At 40.4% G+C, this 22779-nt stretch overlaps 1 protein-coding gene across 2 annotated transcripts; it reads right to left on the bottom strand.

Moving 5' to 3' along the window:
• Nucleotides 1–1969: 1969 nt before the first annotated feature.
• Nucleotides 1970–22325, bottom strand: LOC105869275 (transmembrane protease serine 11B-like protein). 2 transcript variants are annotated; one of them, XM_075997821.1, is made up of 10 exons: nucleotides 22227–22325; nucleotides 14758–14876; nucleotides 11989–12107; nucleotides 11822–11889; nucleotides 10183–10343; nucleotides 8851–8889; nucleotides 7832–8006; nucleotides 5503–5762; nucleotides 4538–4680; nucleotides 1970–2863 (listed from the first exon to the last, which is right to left on the bottom strand). In XM_075997821.1, the coding sequence occupies exons 1-10, from the start codon at nucleotides 22232–22234 to the stop codon at nucleotides 2702–2704; spliced, it is 1254 nt and encodes a 417-aa protein (XP_075853936.1). In that variant the 5' UTR covers nucleotides 22235–22325; the 3' UTR covers nucleotides 1970–2701. The 2 variants fall into 2 exon arrangements, with proteins under 2 accessions (XP_075853936.1, XP_075853935.1); XM_075997820.1 differs by lacking the exon at nucleotides 22227–22325 and having other exon boundaries at nucleotides 14758–14893.
• Between the last annotated feature and the right edge of the window lie 454 nt (nucleotides 22326–22779).

The following is a 22779-nucleotide window of genomic DNA, read 5'->3' as shown; positions in this document are numbered from 1 at the left end:
GAGAAAGAGGGGACTAGGGGAGGGTGGAAAGGATCAAGGCCTGTTCTAGACTGTGGTCTCAGACAGCCTGGCCTCCACACTCAGACCTTGTGGTTGAGTGGGGCCACTTTGGCCCTTCCCCGGAAGCTTTGGCAAGAAGTGGGAAGCAAACCTTTGACCCTGCATCTACCTTGCCAGCATTTGCGGAGCTTGAGGGCAGGCTAACCCAGCTAACATAGGCCCGCCCAGCCTCACTTTCCCACCAACCTCTGCTGTGGCCGAGAATAAGGACCTACCTGCAGTTCCAGGGCTCCACCCACCACCTGGGGCACTCCAGAGCTTCTGCTGAGGAACTGGAGCTGGTCACAGGACCCAAAAACAATATTGCTACTTGTTCCTTCCAAAAAGCGACACCTACTGACAGGGAAGTCAATTTGCACACCCTTTACTGCAATTACTGACTCAATCATACAGGGCGTGGTGGATCCTCACCCACGAGCTCCACCTGTTGACTCAGATTAAACTGGCTGTGTCATTATCTAAAGCAAAGAAAATCCAAAAGTTAGAGTCAACAGCTGCTCCAGATGAGAAGGAATCAGCGAAAAAGCTTCTGAGCCTTCTTTCTTGTCATCCTTCTTCCAAGACTTGCTAACGATTTTCTTTCCTTTCTTGGTTTTTTGTTTGTTCTGTAGTTGGTTCCTTGTTGCCAATGAACTGTGAGCTCCCAGCTCAGCCAGAATTACGGCACCGAGGTTGAGGCCGTGCTCGGCTGCCTGGTCAACCTGCACCTGCGGGCCTCCCTCACCTACCTGTCCCAGGGCCTCTATTTCCAGGGCAAACACACGGCCATGGAAGGCCTGGGCCATTTCTTCCGGTAGCTGGCAATAGAGAAGAGTGAGGGCACCCGGTGTCTGAGGAAGATGCAAAACCAGAGCATTGTGGCCCGGCACGGTGGCTCACACCTGTAATCCTATTACTCTGGGAGGCCGAGGTGGGAGGATCGTTTGAGGTCAGGAGTTCGAGACCAGCCTGAGCAAGAGCAAGACCCTGTCTCTACTAAAAATAGAAACAAATTAGCCAAACAACTAAAAAAAAAAAAAGAAAAATAGAAAAACTTAGCCGGGCATGGTGCACATGCCTGTAGTCCCAGCTACTCGGGAGACTGAGGCAGGAGGATCGCTTGAGCCCAGGAGTTTGAGGTTGCTGTGAGCTAGGCTGACGCCATGGCACTCTAGCCCAGGGGACAGAGTAAGACTGTCTCAAAAAAAAAAAAAAAGAAAACAGCACATTGTCTGGGGGATGGACACACTTGTAGCTCTGACTCAGGCTGAGCAAAAGTAATATATTTATATATGCAACCTAAATATTTGTAGCCCTATAATATTCTGAAATAAAAAATAAATTAAAAAAAAAACACACAGCAACTGAGCCTTCTGCCAGGCTGTCCGGAAGCCATCCCAGGATGGGTGGGACAGCAGTCTGGATGCCATGGAAGTCACCTTGGCCTTGGAGATGAGCCTGAAGCAGGTCCTGCTGGATCTGCAGGGCCTGGGCACGATGCATACGGACCCCCACCTCTGTGGCTGCCTGGAGAGCTATTTCCTAGACCGGGAGCTGAAACTCATCCAGGAGATGGGCAACTACCTGACCAAATTCCACAGGCTGGAGGGGCCCAACCTTGATGGCCGGGCCTCATCCTCAGGTGTGATTAGCAGCCTCCTGGGCCCAGTGGGCTTTCAGGGCCCTGCCCACTGCACCCCCCTGCCCTGGGGCGTCTGCCTGAGCTTGTCTCTGCACCCTCCATATAGCTTTTCTTACCAGCCAGCTCTGTCCTAACCCATGGATGGACCAAGCAATGCTGCTTTTTACAGAAAAAGAAGACAGAAAGAGAGAAAAACAGAAAAGGGGGAAAGGCCCAACTACTAACTCATAAGAAAAAAAAAAGAAAGATAAAAAGAAAATTGTCATTGAACAAAGATAGTCTGCTTTTAAATTTGTTTTAATTAAAATACATTACACATTTTCATGGTTCATATCATAACTACTTTTTCAAAATATGTTACAAATAAGGAATTTCCACGGAAACCTGTGTCAACACTGAAGAATTACTGTACCTGGTCTCTGTAAGTCTAAAATGGGTTGTTTTGTCTAGTTTTGCTGATGGCAAAGTTTTCTCACTGTGATTGCAGGAATTGAGCGAGACCCCGGTAGGAGTAAGAGATTGTAACATTCTCACCAGATTTGGGTCACGAGCATGTTCCCTTCCACAAAAGCTGTGGCATGGGGGTAGACAGAGAATGTTCCAAGCCAGCTCTCATGAGGCGTTGCTTACAATCTCCGACAGGGCTGTCTGCGGGTTTGCCATAGGCAAGGGTATACTTTCATAATTCTAGACAGTCTGAATGGCAAAAACCGAGAGTTCATGCTGTCGTGAGTAACTCACATCATTCAGCCACGATGTGAGTTAGTGAAATAGAAGACAAAAAGTATTATAATACTGTATTTCTGATGGGACCACTTTTGATTAGGCTTTTCTGGACCAAAAAAAAAATCAGATTTCTTATTTTGTCAGGTTGAGTTGGCTTAAAAGAAAAGTTTGTGAATATTCCCTCAGAACCACATTTCTTTCAAAACAGCCATTGTACATACTAACTTAAAATGCACATTAAATAAGGTAATGGGCAAAAATGACCTACAACAGTTGCTACAAGACGCTTTGCTCTTAGATGCCGGTCTTGGAGGCGATCCAGTTGCGGTAGGCGGTCACGCGCACATAGACCCCCGGCTTGTTGATCTGACCACATTCGTGTCCCCAGCTCACTACTCCAACAAGATACCAAATATTTCGAGAATTGGGATGAACTAGTGGTCCTCCAGAATCACCCTAAATAAAACAAAGAATATTTGTCTTTCTGAGAATTTCCTTTCAGATACTTTATTGACCCTAAATGATAAGCCTAAAAGCTGAAGTTTGTAAGGGATGAGTGCTTCATAGAGACCCTAGGAAGGTGTATGGTGTAAATCCCTCTGTCACCCTTAACCTCAACTGTGACTAAGCAGAACACATTCCCTGAGACTCTGTGGGTTTACCTGACATGTGAAGGAATGATCCAAAAGCTGTAAGCTCTAGTGCTATGAAAAAGCTTTGGGAGACATATGATATGAAATACTTGGAGTTCAGAGCTTCATATCTAAGGAAAGTAGCCAGAACTCTGGCCATGCGGAGGTAAGAAGGTGAGAGGAATTCAGAATGGGCTAAAAGTAATTGAAAATTTTCTGAGACTGGTCGTTTATTGAAATATCATTAAGAGTCCAGACTGTGATGCTAGACAGCCTGGATTTGTATGCCAATTCTGCCAGTCCCTAGGTGTGTGACGTGTCTGTTACTTTCCTCTGCCTCGATTTTCTCATCTATGAAATGGGAACAATGGTAGTACCAACATCATAAGGTTGTAATGAGGATTAAAAGAATTAATATTTGTAAAGGACTTAGAACAGTGCTTGACTCAGAGTAAGTCCAACATGCTTGTTAAATGCTTAAAAACACATATTACATGTAGGGAAAAATTACTTTGGTGCCCAAGTTAAGAGAGACTTTGCTTTTTGGTTTTTGTTTTCTTTCTTTTCTTTTCTTTTTTTTTTTTTTTTTTTTTTTTGTGAGACAGAGTCTCATTCTGTTGCTCAGGCTAGAGGCTATAATTCAAGTATAATTTGAAATATCTTTCTAATCTTGCCTTTGGGTCCTTATCTCTCTTCTTACATTTTTGGCATCAGCCTAGCTCACAGCAATCTCAAACTCCTGGGCTCTAGCAATCCTCCTGCCTCAGCCTCCCGAGTAGCTGGGACTACAGGCATGCGCCACCATGCCCAGCTAATTTTTTAAAAAATATATATATATGTGATATGGCACATCTTATATTTTCCTGGTTAGAGCTGGAACCCATACTATTAAGTGAAGTTTCCCAAGAATGGAAAAACAAGCACCACATATACTCACCAGCAAATTGGTATTAACTGAACAGCACCTAAGTGGACACATAGGTACTACAGTAATAGGGTATTGGGCAGGTGGGAGGGGGGAGGGGGCGGGTATATACATATATAATGAGTGAGATGTGCACCATCTAGGGGATGGTCATGCTGGAGACTCAGACTTGTGGGTGGAGGGGGGAAAGGGCATTTATTGAAACCTTAAAATCTGTACCCCCATAATATGCCTAAATAAAAAAATAATATATATATATGTATATATATATATATGTTTAGTTGGCCAATCAATTTCTTTCCATTTATTTTAGCAGAGACAGGGGTCTCACTCTTGCTCAGGCTGGTTTTGAACTCCTGACCTTGAGCAATCCATCCACCTCGGCCTCCCAGAGTGCAGGTGTGATTACAGGTGTGAGCCACCGTGCCCAGCCAAGAGAGACTTTGAATGGATTGTCAAAGTGCAAATTAATGGAAGCATAGAATTGTCTCTATATTGATGATTTTCATAAAATATAATAATAGCAGTTAATTGTATACTATGTAGTCAATATAAATAATGTCCTGAAATTACCTGGCAGGCATCAATGTTTCCTTCCATGTACCCAGCACATAGCATCGTGTCCTGCACCATACCATAATAGGCTTCTGGAGCATTACAAGTATTTGTATCGATAATCTTCACAGGGGCTTTCTGAAGCAGCACTGGGTATTCACCTATAGGAAGGAAACATTTTCAGCAAAAGAGCTGAAACAGAGCAGGATGGAAACGTTGCTTTCTCTGTACATAAGACCCGTATTTGACTGTTGACTGCTTTTAGCATGAAAAAGCTTACTCAGTTCCCTTACTTGGACAGATAAAAAAGAAATGTTCCAAGTATAATTTGAAATATCTTTCTAATCTTGCCTTTGGGTCCTTATCTCTCTTCTTACATCTTGGACCAGAGATTTCTCAATCAGGTTTTCCAGGTTAGGGAGGTTCTACAACCAAACACAACTCCTTGGAATGTTTGAAACCAAGGCAATTTGAAAGTCATAACTCCATATGCACCATTCCCTGACGGATTGCCTGGGAGTCCTGGGCATCTGGAGGTCAATGATGCCTTTGTCTTTTTTTGTTTTGTTTTTGAGACAGAGTCTTGCTCGTTGCCCAGGCTAGAGTGAGTGCCATGGCGTCAGCCTAGCTCACAGCAACCTCAAACTCCTGGGCTCAAGCCATCCTCCTGCCTCAGCCTCCCAAGTAGCTGGGACTACAGGCATGCACCACCACACCTAGCTAATTTTTTCTATATATTTTTAGTTGTCCAATTAATTTCTTTCTATTTTTAGTAGAGACAGGGTCTCACTCTTGCTCAGGCTGGTTTCGAGGAACTCCTGACCTTGAGTGATCCGCCAACCTTGGCCTCCCAGAGTGCTAGGATTACAGGTGTGAGCCTCTGCACCCAGCCTCAATGATGCCTTTGACTCTTTACCTAGATGGCTAAGTTTTCTTGTTGCTTCTGTACTTTACACCGCATGTTAACTTTTCACTGGACTTACCATCATATGAAAGTGCTCCCCAGCCTGTAACAACTACTCCTTCACCTGGTGGAAAATTCTGCGTGGCTTCAGGAAGACAAACTCGGTGTACGTCGTTCTTAAATAAAACTTTCTCAGTGAGCAGTAAAATAGCAATGTCATCATGTTTTTCACCCTGGACGTAGTCTTCATGAGTAATAATTTCTTGAACATAATGTTGCATATAAGAAGGAGTTACTTTAGTGCCAAAGCTGACAGTATAGTTTTTTGGATTTTTTGTCCTACAGAAACAGAAATCATGTATTTTGTATTTATTTCAAGACAATAGAAATACATTCCGCATCTACTGTACCCTTTCTTTTTCTTTTTATGTTTTAATTGTTTATATTTTCTTCTTCTTCTTTTTTCTTAATTTCTTTAGACGATCACAAAACAGCAATACTGTACCCTTTTTATGACATGAATATTTCCTTGCTAGATAGTCCATTAGCAATGATACAATCTGATATTTTAATTCATTTTAAAATTCTTGTTTGATTCCCTATGACATATACTATGTAAGGCAACAGGGATATAGAAATGAAAATAAATCGCCCACACTTTCAAGAAGCTTAAATCTAATGAAAGATGAGTATAAACACAGGCAGTTGGCCAGGCATGGTGGCTCACACCTATAATCCTAGCACTCTGGGAGGCCAAGGAGGGAGGATCGCTCAAGGTCAGGAGTTTGAAACCAGCCTGAGAAAGAGCAAGACCTGTCTCTACTGAAAAATAGAAAGAAATTAGCTAGACAGCTAAAAATATATAGAAAAAATTAGCTGGGCATGGTGGTGCATGCCTGTAGTCCCAGCTACTCAGGAGGCTGAGGCAGGAGGATCACTTGAGCCCAGGAGTTTGAGGTTGCTGTGAGCTAGGCTGATGCTATGGCACTCACTCTAGCCTGGGCAACAGAGTGAGACTCTGTCTCAAAAACAAAAAAACACAGGCAGTTATAAAAATCAATTAAATGGTGGCATATATAATTAGTGGGAACATAAAACAGGAAGACTTAAATCTATATGCTTAAGAGAATGGAATGATTCTTAAGTAGCATTTAGAATGAGACTGTATGGCTGAGTCATTTTTTTCCTCAAAGATGAGGAGGAGGGGACAGGCATGTGCAGAGAGGAAGGGAGACATGAAACAGGATGATGTATTTCAGCAACTACAAATAGTTGAGGACTTCCAGAGTATGAAATTTTTTTTTTTTTTTTTTTTTTTGAGACAGAGTCTCACTCTGTTGCCCAGGCTAGAGTGAATGCCCTGGCATCAGCCTAGCTCACAGCAACCTCAAACTCCTGGGCTCAAGCAATCCTCCTGCCTCAGCCTCCCGAGTAGCTGGGACTACAGGCATGCACCACCATGCCTGGATAATTTTTTCTATATATATTAGTTGGCCAACTAATTCTTTCTATTTATTGTAGAGACGAGGTCTCGCTCTTGCTCAGGCTGGTTTCGAACTCCTGATCTTGAGTGATTCTCCTGCCTCAGCCTCCCAGAGGACTAGGATTACAGGCGTGAGCCACTGTGCCTGGCCGTTATTTTATTTTATTTTATTTTATGTTATTTTATTTTATTTTATTTTGATACAGAGTCTCACTCTGTTGCCCGGGCTAGAGTGCCCTGGCATCAGCCTAGTTCACAGCAAACTCAAACTCCTGGGCTCAAGCAATCCTCCTGCCTCAGCCTCCCGAGTAGGTGGGACTACAGGCATGTGCCACCATGCCTGGAGTATGAATCGATGAGAGGTAAGAATCATGTAAGGGCCAGGCGTGGTGGCTCACACCTGTAATCCTAGCACTCTGGGAGGCCAAGGTGGGTGGGCGGATTGTTCGAGGTCAGGAGTTCGAAACCAGCCTGAGCAAGAGTGAGACCCCGTCTCTACTATAAATAGAAAGAAATTAATTGGCCAACTAATACATATATAGAAAAAATTAGCCGGGCATGGTGGCGCATGCCTGTAGCCTGGGCAACAAAGTGAGACTCTGTCTCAAAAGAAAAAATAAAATAAAATAAAATCATGTAAGAAAAGATTATAATGTCAGAAATGAGAGACTCCTCCCATTTTTACTAGTAAGGTAGGAAAGTCTCAGATAGGCTTAACATACAGTTTATCTTCTAAACCAGGACACTCTGGAGAATGAGAGGAGCGCTCCTAAGAACCAAACAGGGATAGCAGGTGCACAGCTCCCAACAACCAAACAGGGATAGCAGGTGCACAGCTCCTAACAACCAAACAGGGATAGCAGGTGCCCACTGGAAGCGCCCACAGCCTTTGGTGCCCCGGCCTTGGGCAACTTGATGAACTTACTGTTGAAAGCAGTGAGCTGCCGTCACCAGGTGCCTTTCCCCGATCAGGGACGCCCCGCAGTAGTGTCTCCCGTTCTTTTTGAGGCTCGCCTGCCACGGCCATTCTCCCTCCTGCGCGGTGGAGCCCCCCCTGATTCGGTCGTAGGTGGCTGACATCCTCGCTCGTCTCCCACAGCCTGTTAGAAAGGCCAGTTTTGTTCCAGGGGAAATAGCAAGATAGTGCTTGTTTTATTACACAGCAGAGAGCAAACCGAGTTGTCCTCGTATGTTGTATCCAACAAGATCTTGCACTGATAGGTACAAAACGGAACCTGTAGCAGCCCCTGTATCCTGCACACCCAGCATCGTGTCTCCAAGACAGCACTTGGAGAATGTGTAGACAAGGTCAGCACTTGGAGAATGTGTAGACAAGGTCATGGCTAAGCCCAGGGACTCCACCACCAGACTCCCTGAGTTTGAATTTTGGGTAATTATTTCACATCTTTGTGCTTCAATTTCCCCATCTCTAAAATGGGATCATAATGTATAATACCTCTGTCTAGGATTGCTATTACGATTTTTTTTTTTTTTTTTGAGACAGAGTCTCTTGTTGCCCAGGCTAGAGTGAGTGCCGTGGCGTCAGCCTAGCTCACAGCAACCTCAAACTCCTGGGCTCAAGCAATCCTCCTGCCTCAGCCTCCCGAGTAGCTGGGACTACAGGCATGCGCCACCATGCCCGGCTAATTTTATATATATATATATTAGTTGCCCAATTAATTTCTTTCTATTTATAGTAGAGACAGGGTCTTGCTCTTGCTCAGGCTGGTTTCGAACTCCTGACCTCGAGCAATCCTCCCGCCTCAGCATCCCAGAGTGCTAGGATTACAGGCGTGAGCCACCGTTCCCGGCTGTTATTAGGATTAAATGAATTATTGTGTATAAATCACTTACAACTGTGCCTTGCTAATTGTTACCAAATCACGACTGTTTATGCTGCAGGTCATTAAATTCTACATTTAATTTAAGAGTATCTGAACTTACGGCTGTTGATGATCTTTTCAGCATCGGCCTTGCTGATTTCTGAAATAGAACAACAACAAAATAATCCATAGTAAATTTGCAACCCAGCACTACTGACCTGGGGTGAGGGAGTAAGAGGCTAGATTGAGCAGGGCAGAGGGTCCAGAAATAATTTGGAATTTCAAGAGAAAGTGTCAATAGAAATAAGAGAAATATTGGTTTATTGGAATTGTCCTTTCACCATATGTGAATGTATGATATAGAAGTACTATCTTCATATGAATAGTTCCATGTGAAAGACTTCTTTTTTGTTTAATTGGAATCGTATTCTACATTGTATAAAGTGGGAAATTGAGAGTGTCTTTTCTTAGAAGAAGAAGTCCCCACAAGTGGACCTCATTTTTGTCAATATACAAAAATAACTTTGAAAGGGTGATCTGTCTTATCCTGATGGATCCAGTGCTACTTTTTGAAATTTATAGCAGATCATGAAAAGAAAGAATAGCAAGATACATCATAACTTACAAAGACTGTTTCAATCAGGCGTCCTCAAACTACGGCCCACGGGCCACATGCGGGTGTTTTTGCCCGTTTGTTTTTTTACTTCAAAATAAGAGATGTGCAGTGTGCATAGGAATTTGTTCATAGTTTTTTTTGTTTTGTTTTGTTTTTTGAGACAGAGTCTTGCTTTGTTGTCCAGGCTAGAGTGAGTGCCGTGGCATCAGCCTAGCTCACAGCAACCTCAATATCCTGGGCTCAACCAATCCTCCTGCCTCAGCCTCCCGAGTAGCTAGGACTACAGGCATGCGCCACCATGCCCGGCTAATTTCTTTATATATATATATATATATATATATATATATATATATATATATATATATATATTAGTTGGCCAATTAATTTCTTTCTATTTATAGTAGAGACGGGGGTCTCCCTCTTGCTCAGGCTGGTTTCGAACTCCTGACCTCAAGCGATCCTCCCACCTCAGCCTCCCAGAGTGCTAGGATGACAGGCGTGAGCCACCACCTGGCCCATAGTTTTTTTTAACTATAGTCCAGCCGTCCAATGGTCTGAGGGACCGTGAACCGGCCCCCTGTTTAAAAAGTTTGAGGACCCCTGGTTTACAGTCTCCATATCTGCTTTAGAATGAGCAGCAGCACTCTCTTTCCAGAAACAACTATCAGCCGTGTTAGTATTGGGGTGTGGATGTGATTTTAATGAAGAAAACAAATAATTGCTCTGATGCAAAACAATGACTTACTCATGTTTTAAAATATTGAAGATGGGTTTTGTGCCTGGCGTTGGGGACAAAATAATGAAAGCGACACTGCTCCCGTGCAATGCATAGCTCACCCTGGAGTCTCAGAGAATTAGGGTCTGTCGCCACCGACCCTGAGTGGTTGCCCAGCATCTGGCGCAGAATGCTCTCGATTCTTCTTCTCGTATTCTCCTTCGACGATCTGGGAGCCTTGAAGACCAGCCATATCTGTGCTGTCACGCCGTTGTTATCAGGACTGGAAACAACATAAAGTTTTCACATGCTGCTAAAAATAGCATTTCCTTCCTCATTCCCTGATTTGTTTATAGATTAGCTTCTTCTGGTCTCGTGCGGGTTTGTGCAGTACCTTCGCTTTAGGTTAAGAGAGTAGAGTCATCCATCTGCCTACTTTTACTTGGTGATAGCATGCGTGTAGCTATATTATTCAATTTAGAGGACAAGCAGTTCTACAAAGCTGAAAAAACAGGAAAAGACTGAGGCACAGGGTAAAGGCATCCACTAAGAACTGGGATCTACCCTAAAATCAAAGGAAAGAAGAAAGAAAGAAAGAAAGAAAGAAAGAAAGAAAGAAAGAAAGAAAGAAAGAAAGAAAGAAAGAAAGAAAGAAAGAAAGAAAGAAAGAAAGAAAGAAAGAAAGAAAGAAAGAAAGAAAGAAAGAAAGAAAGAAAGAAAGAAAGAAAGAAAGAAAGAAAGAAAGAAAAGAAAAAAGAAAAAAGAACTGGGATCTTTCATTTCATGCATTCTTCAATCATTCACTGTAGCTATATTAATTCAATTTAGAGAACAAGCAGTTCTACAAATCTGAAAAAACAGGAAAAGCCTGAGGCACAGGATAAAGGTATCCACTAAGAACTGGGATCTACCCTAAAATCAAAGTTAAAAAAGAAAAAAATAAAGAAAGAAAAGAAAAAAGAACTGGGATCTTTCATTTCATGCATTCATCAATCATTCACTGGGCAACTGCCATAGACAAGCATCTGGACCATGGGATCCAAGGGTAACCAAGACACAGTTCCCATCCTCAAGGAATTTCCAGACTTTTAGGGGACATAAGACATGTATACAGATGATTATAATACATGAAGCAGAAGCAATCAGATATTTATATTATCTGGAGATATTCATAGGAAGGATGGGGCATTTGTCTAGCTCTTCTTCTAGGTCTCCCTCTGCCATTCCATGATACACAAATGCACATGCAAGAAACACAGCACAACTATCTTACTTCTTGTTATGGTGACTAGAAGGTTTTCCTTGGTCTCAAAGCCTCGATTTAATTGGTGATATGCTCTCTTCTACCCTATATCTAATAAGAAATCTAGGGGAAGTTCCACAACTGTTGACTTGAAAGCAGAAAGACAGGAAAAAACAAGGTCTATTATTTATGCTACTGCTAAATAAAAATGTTAGAGCACCAAACCATCTAATGTTTTCTGGACATAATTAATACTTAGAAAACCAGAAGGATGAGTCATCTATAATTTGAAGATTAATACACTCTCAATACACAATGAACTCATCTAGATAGACTCAATCTTTCCTTTGGTTTTATATGGAACGATTAGTCTGATACTATAATAATGCTGGATATTAGCAGGTTATTGGCTAATGAGGGTACCATATTAATGAACACTTTTTACATAAAAACTTGAAGTATAATGGTTATGTATGATGGGTTGATCTCTTTTCTAATAGTTCATGTTAGTTACTTACACCAGTGTGATGACTTGAGAATTGATATATTGTCTGTAAATGCTAGAACTTTGAAATGCATCTTCCATCTGTTAAAAGAGAACATAGATTCAAACATCCAATTCCAATAATATTTTTATATTTTAGACAATTAACAATGAAACAAATAAAGAAAAATACTAACTTACCCTAGTCTCAAGAATTTTGCTAAGATAGTTATTTTCTGGTGATGTTTCCCTTTCATAATTTCTATTATAGGGGATGTCCAGCACGTTAAAGCTACCTTGGTAGTAGTAGGTCCTGTTTTCTTTAAGATAGAGAAAAGATCCAAGAATTATTTAAATTAAATAAAATCTTCTAATACAAACACTTCAAATAGAAATATAGATTTCATAGAATTACCAACTAGCATGTATTGTGCTCATATTAGATATTGATAAACCCTTGTGAATTTTTATGATACAATTGATTGGATAATCTAGGCATTATAGATATTGTTTATAGGATCAATAATTGAATATAGGCCGGGCTTGGTGGCTCACGCCTGTAATCCTAGCTTTCTGGGAGGCCGAGGCGGGTGCATTGCTCGAGGTCAGGAGTTCAAAACCAGCCTGAGCAAGAGCGAGACCCCATCTCTACTATAAATAGAGAGAAATTAATTGGCCAACTAATATATATAGAAAAAATTAGCTGGGCATGGTAGCGCATGCCTGTAGTCCCAGCCACTCAGGAGGCTGAGGCAGCAGGATTGCTTGAGCCCAGGGAGTTTGAGGTTGCTGTGAGCTAGGCTGACACCACGGCACTCACTCTAACCTGGGCAACAAAGTGAGACTCTGTCTCAAAAAAATAATAAAAATAATTGAATATATATACAAATATTATAAGAATAAATAGACAATCTGCAGAATGGTAGGAAATATTTGCAAACTATTCATCTTACAGGGGATTAATATATGGAATATACAAGGAATTCAATTCAACAACAACAAAATAAAACCCTCCAAATAATTCCATATAAAAATAGGCAATTGATCTGAATAGAAATCTTTCAAGAGAATATACAAATGGCCAATAGCTATATGAAAAAATGCTTAACATTACTAATTATCAAGAAAATGGGCCAGGCGCAGTGGCTCGCACCTATAATCCTAGCACTCTGGGAGGCCGAGACAGGTGGATTGCTCAAGGTCAGGAGTTCGAAACCAGCCTGAGCAAGAGCGAGACCCCGTCTCTACTATAAGTAGAAAGACATTAATTGGCCAACTAATATGTATAGAAAAAATGAGCCAGGCATGGTGGCGCATGCCTGTAGTCCCAGCTACTCAGGAGGCCGAGGCAGGAGGATGGCTTGAGCCCAGGAGTTTGAGGTTGCTGTGAGCTAGGCTGATGCCACGGCACTCACTCTAGCCTGGGCAACAAAGTGAGACTCTGTCTCAAAAAAAAAAAAAAAAAATGCATATCAAAATCACAGTGAGATATCATCCCACCCAAGTTAGAAGGGCAATTATCAAAAAGACAAAAATAACTAATGCTGGCAAATATGTGGAGAAAAGGGCACTCTTAGACACTGTTCATGGGGAATGTAAATTAATATAGACGTTATGGAAAACATTATGGAAGTTTCTCAAAAAGTTGGAAATAAAACTATCAGAGTCCAACAATTCTACTGTGTGTGTTTGTGTGTATCTCTGAAGAATAAGAAATCACAATGTCAAAGAAACATCTCCACTCCCATGTTTATTGAAGCATTATTCACAATAGTTGAGATATGGCATCAACCTAAGTGTCCATTAGTAGATGAATGGATAAAGAAAATATGGTGTGTATACACAATGGACACTATTCTGCCATTAAAATAATGAAATCCTGTCATTTTCAGCAACATGGATAAGCCTCAAGCAGACACCAAAGGATTAACATATATTTAAAAAAAACTATCCAATATGAAATACAACCAAAATAAGCAGATAAGTAAAAGGGGTAAGAAAAATTTTTAAACATTATTATCCTCAGAGAAGATTTTTGTGAAAAATAAGATCAAAGGGAGTGGGGCAAGATGGCTGACTAGGAGGAAAATAAGAAGTATAAGTATGTTAATTTTCTTGTCTTTCACAGTAAGGTATAAATGATATACTGTCTAAAGTTAAAATATATAGTTTTTAAAAAAACAACTGCAACTTTCCTTACGTTTTTCAAAGTCTTTTTAAAATCTATGTTGAAGGGATTTTTCTATCTTCATGTCTTTGTTGTAAAGAAACAACTAGTCAAAATTTAATATTCATTGGTTTCTCTTTACATGTAGAATAATTATAATATTTTATAACACATGTAGATCATCTTGGTAGAATAACTTCTTCTGCCTATCAATTGTCTATGGATTCCTGGCTCTGTATGGATATCCATTCTTTTACCTGTGTATATTCAAAAAGATGTCTGCAATACAGCGTTTGGCACATGCTAAGAATGCTTATTCCTGGAATCTGGGATGACTGGTGCCATTTTATTTGGTTTTGTTTGTTTGTTTTTGAGACAGAGTCTCCCTCTGTTGCCAGGGCTAGAGTGCCGGGGCATCAGCCTAGCTCACAGAAACCTCAAACTCCTGGGTTCAAGCGATCCTCCTGCCTCAGCCTCCCAAGTAGCTGGGACTACAGGCATGTGCCACCATGCCCAGCTAATTTTTTCTATATATTTGTAGTTGTCCAGCTAAATTCTTTCTGTTTTTAGTAGAGATAGGGTCTCATTCTTGCTCAGGCTGGTCTCGAACTCCTGAGCTCAAACAATCCGCCTGCCTCAGCCTCCCAGAGTGTTAGGATGACAGGTGTGAGCCACCATGCATGGCCACAGATGCCATTTTAAAAGGAGATAATTCACTGCTTGCAGTTCTTTCTTTATCTTTTGTAGAAGTGTAAATAAATATTACAACACAATGAAATAAATAAAATATATTCTTTACCAACCTACTGCCAGAAAGTGAACCAGGAGACCAATAGTTACTCCAAGGATCGCCAGCACTCCGAACACAATCAGGGCGATCATCCACAGTGGGATGGATGTGCGGGGGGAGGTTACGACCGGCCTGCAAGTAAAGGACATGAATATGAAGGATATATCAGAAAAACCATACTCATTTTAAAGCTGTATTTCTTTTCTCTTGCTAACCCCTAGAAGCTCCACAATTTAGGCATAGTAGTAGCAAAAGACATTTTTAAGAAGGAAGTGAGAAAGGGAGGGAGGGAAGGAGAGAGGAAGGGAAGGAGAAAACAAAACAAAACTATGGGCTTCCCTTTAAGCTATTGATTGAAGCTCTCTAGATCTGAGTTATGAAATTATTTTTAGGAGTATGACGGTTGGTGCCAAGTTATCTGTACTTGTATCTAGCTCCCTCCCATGATCAATGGATAGAAATAGAGTCAGTATCAATAAGTGAAGATCTTTTCAAGTCACGGGGAGACATGGGGTAGGGAAATGTCTCAGAAGTTCCTTATCCCTAAACCCATATTCATTTTTTTTGTTGTTTTTTTTTGAGACAGAGTTTCACTTTGTTGCCCGGGCTAGAGTGCCATGGCGTCAGCCTAGCTCACAGCAACCTCAAACTCCTGGGTTCAATCAATCCTTCTGCCTCAGCCTCCCTAGTAGCTGGGACTACAGGCATGCTCCACCATGCCCAGCTAATTTTTTCTGTATATTTTTAGCTATCCAATTAACTTCTTTCTATTTTTTTATGGTAGAGACAGGGTCTCACCCTTGCTCAGGCTGGTCTTAAACTCCTGAGCTCAAACAATCCACCCGCCTCAGCCTCCCAGAGTGCTAGGATTACATGCGTGAGCCACCACGCCCGGCCCTCATATTCATTTGTTAAAGTGTGGTCATGATCCTATGTTATTTATTATGTCCTTATTATAAGCAAAGAACACAAATATGAAGTGCTCTATTGGGTTGGAGCACTGTACATCTCTCTTACTATTATAGTTTGTTTATTACTGTGGTTCAAAGAAATCTTTTGTAGAAAAGCATGCTGTCATGAATCTGCAATAAGTCAGGTATTTTCACTGTGTCTTGGTTAGGCAACAGATATGTATTGAAAGCCTCAACTCAAATTGAGAAAAGGATTCGTGGGAGTTTCCCAGACAAAGAAGCATGAGGAGAGACAGACTGGGCAGAGGGACCAATACGCAGTGCTCCAAGAACCAACAGCAATTCAATCTTATTGCAGCAAACTGAGAGTCATGAGTTGTCCAAAGATGAAATTGGAGGATGTGATCGTTCATTTTGTGTCACCTTTGGCCAGGCTATGGTGCCGAGCCGTTTTGGTCAAACGCTAGTCTAGATGTTGCTGTGAAGGTATTCTATAGCTGTGATTAACATTTATAATCAGTTAACTTTAAGTAAAGGCGATTGCTTTTGTTACTATACACATAGGCCTCATCCAATCGATCAGTTGAAGGCCTTAAAAGCAAAAGCTAACGTTTCTGGGAGAAGAAGAAATTCTGCCTTGAGGGTATAACATAGAAATCCTGCCTCAGTTTCCAGCCTGCTGGCCTGTCCTGTGAATTTCAGACTCCAATTGTGTGAGCCAATAAACCTGTGTGTGTGTGTGTGTGTGTACATATACATGTATGCATATCTCCTTTCAGTGCTGTTTCTCTGGAAAACTCTGACTGATACAAATAGAGGGGCTTTGATACCACACAAAGGTGTTAAGATTTTGTTTTATGTTGGGGCTCTTTCAAGTGTGATTAGAGGGTGATCTAAGTCAGAATCACTTGGGGGTGCTTGTTAAATATGCAGATTGTGGGATTCTATTCCAGATCTAGTAATTTTGAATTCCTAGACGGGCCTGGGAATTTGCACTTTAACAATCCTGGTAATGCAGATTCTCACTAAACTATACACTGTCTTCCTGAGAAAGTTTTGAAAAATTTTAATCTCCCAGGGAATATTGACAGATTTTTCAGATTAGAAGTAGCATCTGGATGCAGAGTATATGATGTATTGGATCATAGATGACAATAAATTGGGTTGATTCTTTCAGAACATTCTTTTTTTTAATCCATGCTTTACTGAGGTTTCATCATTCTCCTAGAAAATGATTTCATACTTTTTATCCTCAAATCTTCAGCATGATCCGCCTCTTCCTCGCCATTAACTGATAACCTCCCTATCCCCATGAGAAAATAAAAGGTATCAAAGAATAATATTTACAATTCTTCCATCACATTTATGAACTTCTCTTCATCTATTCACCACACTCAATCTTCTCCTCGTGTTTCTATAAATAAATTGCCTTTGACCCTATGTTAGGTCAACTTCTCCTCCATCTCTTCTCACTCTCCAACATGTAACCTATGTTCCAGCCATTTCAAACTGCTCAGAGCTCTACGAACACACGAGACTCTTTCATGCCATCATGTCTTTGCACTTGCTGTTCTTTTGCCTGAAAAGTCCACCATAGGTCTACCGAGGCTTCCACTCAATCCTGTCACTCTTGTCATTTCCTGTTCATTGAAGTCTTTCAAGGCCAACCTGACCATGATCCTACATTCAAAGTATATTTTTATCATTACTTGTCAGTCTTTTTACCTCTATTCATGAGCATGTTGTGGTCTGGGACCATATTATTTGTTGCTTTTTATAACCCAGGACAAAACACAGTGCCTAGCATTATAGATAATATTTGTTGAGTAACTGAATGAATACAAACGAGGGGGTCAAAGACAGCCACATCTGGAAGGGTAGACAGAGCGGAGGAATCCAAATTGTATAAACCTTTAGGGCCAAAGGATTCTGATTTTGTCCTGTGGAAATTACTAGCATCAGGACTTGTAGGGCAAAGGAAGATATATCTTCTTACAGTGTGTGTGATACTAGTTGAAAGGAAAAAGAACAAAAAGGGGGAGAACCAATTAGCAAAGAGGCTATTATAATCCGTGGCAATGGAGTGACAGGATTCTGGTGACGGTAGCAAAAATGGAAAGAAAGTGAAGAATTTCAGAAAATGTATAGCAGTAGAATATTAGTCATAATTTGGTAATTAATTAACTATATTGATAAAGCACTAGAATATGTTAAAGATGACACAAGATTTTACCTCCAGAAAGGGAAAGTGACATGAAGTCTAGAATAAATCATTTGGAGAGAAAAAAATGGTAAATTTTTATAACTTAAATTTGAGGGGTATTTAAATTTCTAGTACACAATTTTAAATGTTAGGCTCTTTGTTACCTGAGGAGCCACAGGTAGAGATAGAAAATTAGAAGTTATCTAAAAACAAAAGTTAACCAAGGTTGTGAAACTGGATCAGTGTATCACAGTGCTTATTTTATTATGTGAAATATTGCACAAAATTGGTATTTGTCTTTCCAAGCCAAACATTTGTTTCCATTCTAATGACAATTAATTCATCTCAATTTTTCCATACCCTTCCTGCATTTTATAGTCTTATTGCTTGACGTCTCTCAAAAGCCTTTAAATGATGAGCATTTGTTTCTTTTTTTTTTTTTGAGGCAGAGTCTCACTTTGTTGCCCAGGCTAGAGTGAGTGCCGTGGTGTCAGCCTAGCTCACAGCAACCTCAAACTCCTGGGCTCAAGTGATCCTCCTGCCTCAGCCTCCCGAGTAGCTAGGGCTACAGGCATGTGCCACCATGCCCGGCTAATTTTTTCCATATATATTTTTAGTTGGCCATTAATTTCTTTCTATTTTTAGTAGAGATGGGGTCTCGCTCTTGCTAAGGCCGGTTTTGAACTTCTGACCTTGAGTGATCCACCCGCCTCGGCCTCCCAGAGTGCTAGGATTACAGGCGTGAGCCACCACACCCTGCCAAGCATTTGTTTCTTAACTGTCAAATTTTAAATATTGTGGATCTTTTAGTGACAGGTTGGTACTTACCTCATCCAACAAGCATTCAGCTCTGCCAAAACTACCTTGCTCACCGCTTGGCCCTCTAATCTTTACTCCTCAACTTTTTTTTTTTTTTTTGAGACAGAGTCTCGCTTTGTTGCCCAGGCTAGAGTGAGTGCCGTGGCATCAGCCTAGCTCACAGCAACCTCAAAGTCCTGGGCTCAAGCGATCCTCCTGCCTCAGCCTCCCGAGTAGCTGGGACTACAGGCACGCACCACCGTGCCCGGCTAATTTTATATATATATCAGTTGGCCAATTAATTTCTTTCTATTTATAGTAGAGACGGGGTCTCGCTCTTGCTCAGGCTGGTTTTGAACTCCTGACCTCGAGCAATCCGCCCGCCTCGGCCTCCCAGAGAGCTAGGATTACAGGCGTGAGCCACCGCGCCCGGCCCTCAACTTTTCTTTCTTTCTCTGTATACTATGAACTCTTACCAATTACTTTTTTCCTAATCAACCCTTAATTAGGGATACATTTGTACATTCTTGTTTTGACTAGGTTTATTTTTTAAAGCTTTAACTCAGAACAGGTGTTTGTATGAAATTGGGGAAACTTTTCTCTCTACACTTTGGTTTCAGAACTTGTATTCTTATAAGAACAAAAAGAAATCTAAATCTATTAAAATTTGATCAAGAGATGGGAACACTCTTACACTGCTGATGGGACTGCAAATTAGTGCAACCTCTGTGGAAAAGAATTTGGAGATACATACCTCAAAGAGCTAAAAATAGAAATACCATTTGATCCAGCAATAGCACTATTAGGCATCTACCCAAAAGAGCAAAAGACATTCTATAATAAAGACATCTGCACCCAAATGTTTATGGCAGCACAATTCACTATTGCAAGGATGTGGAAACAACCCAAGTGCCCGTCAAGTCACGAGTGGATTATTAAAATTTGGTATATGTATACAATGGAATATTACTTAATTATAAGAAATGACAGTGAGCTAACACCTCCTATATTTTCCTGGATTGAGCTTGAGCCCATTATCCAAAGTGAGGCATCACAATATGGGAAGAATAGGCTCCACATGTACTCGCCATCAAATTGGCACTGACTGATCAACACTATGGTGTTCACATGGTAGTGACATTCTCCAGGGACTAGGGGCTTGGGGGGGCGGGGAGGGGCATGCCTCTAACACTTGCTTGGGTGAGGCAAAGTCATAAAATGTAACCAAAATGTTTGTACCCTTATAACACCCTGAAATAAAAAATAAATAAAATAAAACAATTTGCAATGGAAAAAAAATTTTTGATCAAATAAAATGTCTTAGAATTAATCCTGACCCTATGTTTGTTTTTTTTGTTTTTGTTTTTTTTTTTGAGACAGAGTCTCACTTTGTTGCCCAGGCTAGAGTGAGTGCGGTGGCGTCAGCCTAGCTCACAGCAACCTCAAACTACTGGGCTCCAGCAATCCTCCTGCCTCAGCCTCCCGAGTAGCTGGGACTACAGGCATGTGCCACCATGCCCGGCTAATTTTTTTCTATATATTTTTAGTTGTCTAGCTAATTTCTATTTTTTAGTAGAGATGGGGTCTTGCTCTTTCTCAGGCTGGTTTTGAACTCTTGACCTCAAGCAATCTGCCTACCTCGTCCTCCCAAAGTGCTAGGATTACAGGTGTGAGCCACCACACCTGGCCATCCTGACCCTATGTTTTGAAAGCAAAATACTGCAATGACTTCCTAATTTCCTATTTTATTTTATTAAACTTTCTATAGGATTTACTATTTTCATTCCCTGTCCCCTAGATGTTTCTCTGGGTTGTAGATATCTTTAACTTATAACATAAAGATCTTACAAATCATGATGTAAGATTAAATAGCTGCTTAAAAATGACCAAGGGACTTCTCAAGCAGAAAAATCACTCAACTATTAACCAATTTCTGGTAGCCCATACTAGACATTCTTCTGGAAAATCACATAAGGAATTACAGAATTTAAATAATATGTTGCCATAAAAACCTCCTAGACACGAACTTCACAATGCTCCTTTGGCAAGGATCTAAAACATAGCTTTCTTCTGAATTTTTCTCCATTTCATCCTATAGGATTAATTCTAAGAAAAGATTTGAAATTCATAAAATGTAGATTTAAATCATAAAATTTTTACTTCTACTTCTACTGTTTCCTTTTTCCTCTCAGCCATTAAAAATTCAGGCCCCCATAGGCAAGCACAAAGTTCACTAAGGTCTTCTCAAATATACCTGCAAAATCAACCATGTTTCCAAAACCCTCCAAACTCTGCTGTGTAGTCAGATTAATGCCTCACTCTGAGAAATTAATCCCCGAATTAGGGCTTGAACCTTTCCTGTTAACAAGGACTTCTTAGAAACAATGGCTTAATCCTTTGAAATCTTTCATGTTAGGACTTCACAAAAGTGTCAAAGTGATGAAGGAAAGGGAGGAGGTGCTACATAAATAAAAAATAACATCCACCCAGCATAAAGGTGATCACTATGTCACAGGCAAAACAAAACAAAGCAATCATGCTGTTTCCTTTTCTCTTTTAAATATGTGTGATCACTCTTTTATTAATAGATTAGAGATTTGGCTAATAACATCAGCGTTTTGAATAAAATAACATCTTTAATAAAGAAGAAATCACACAACAATAAATTCTTTAGTTCAAATAAATGATCTTAGTATATTCAATCACAGTGAGTGTGACCTGTCTAATCACATTTTATGTGAATATCTGCACGTATACAATATACATATATATATGGCTTAAAGGACTCAACTATGGATTTAAGATATACACTTTAGAGAAATATTTATGTAAAGTATACAGTTATATTTCACAGTTATCTTAACATTAAATATTCCACATTAGATTCAGTTAATTTTGCTACATTTCATATATTTTGATAAAACCTCTTTACAAGCTGAAAGTATGTCCTTAAAATTTTGCCATTAATGATGACCGTTCATTTAATATGATAATTATCTAGTTAGATACTTTATAAATAGATAGCACATGGTCTATACCTAATTACACTATTATGGTTCATGAACATTTAACAAATAAAAATATATGGATTTATATATGGGTCTACAGAGAACATCTATGAAGCAGTGGTACTGCAAGATTCAATATAATATTCGTGAAAGTGCCATAGAAAGCAAGAGATGTTAAACCAATACAAGAAAGTCACAATCCTCACTGCCACCACCAATTTATTATTTGATTTATGAGAAAAGAAAATGCTTTCTCTGATACCTCTTCTCTTCTTTACAACAGTCATACTTTCATACTATTTCTCATTCACAGGTTGTTAAGCTGCACATCACCTTTCTGAAGCACTCCCCAAATCACAACATAAAAACTATAGATTCCAGACACAAGTACATGCTTGTGACAAAGTCGTCTCCATACAGAAAATCTAAAATACTGTGGAAAACGACACCATTTTCCCCTAAACTCAATTGTTTTGCTGCAACCCTTGGGTGGGAGTCATAGTGGGGAGACAGTGCTAATTTTATTTATGTCAGAATTTTAGGCAATCAAATCTCCACTTACCTATACATACTGTGCTGATAACAATGGCTGCTGATGTTAATAATGATAAAGGAAACTTCTGCACTCCCTTTGTCCTGCCCAGTGCTTCTCGGGTAAATGTGCTAACCACAATGATAGTTGGGATTTTAAGGGCTGGGTGCAATGGCAGAAAGCAATTAAAAGGAAACTTGTTTAACGAGTGTGTTGAGAGCTATGGGTCTGTGGTTTTAAAGAAGACATGAAAATTTTCTTTGAGTTGGATGCTTAGAAGAAAAAACAAAAGATTTGACTTGGATTGGTCATCTGAGAGTTCCACCCAAGAAATACCACCGCACACGGGTGAATCAGTGTTCTGACTCAGGTCCTATCCACCCCTTCATGGCATACAGCTCCTCCCCAGAGAAACCAGCTGTCTCTGCTGGAGCAATATTTAAGTTGTCTTTTTTGACAAAATCATTCTGCTATAACATTACTCATCTGAAACACGCTTCATCTAGAAATTCTCACCGGGACTCTGTACATTACTTTCGTAGGAATGGATTTACAACTGGAGGCAGGTTTTAGAGTAAGAAAT

This window comes from Microcebus murinus, chromosome 26, assembly GCF_040939455.1.
Source record: "Microcebus murinus isolate Inina chromosome 26, M.murinus_Inina_mat1.0, whole genome shotgun sequence".
Classification (NCBI taxonomy): domain Eukaryota; kingdom Metazoa; phylum Chordata; class Mammalia; order Primates; family Cheirogaleidae; genus Microcebus; species Microcebus murinus.
The sequence above is the reverse complement of the archived record's forward strand: the minus strand, read 5'-3'. Positions and strand labels throughout refer to the sequence as shown.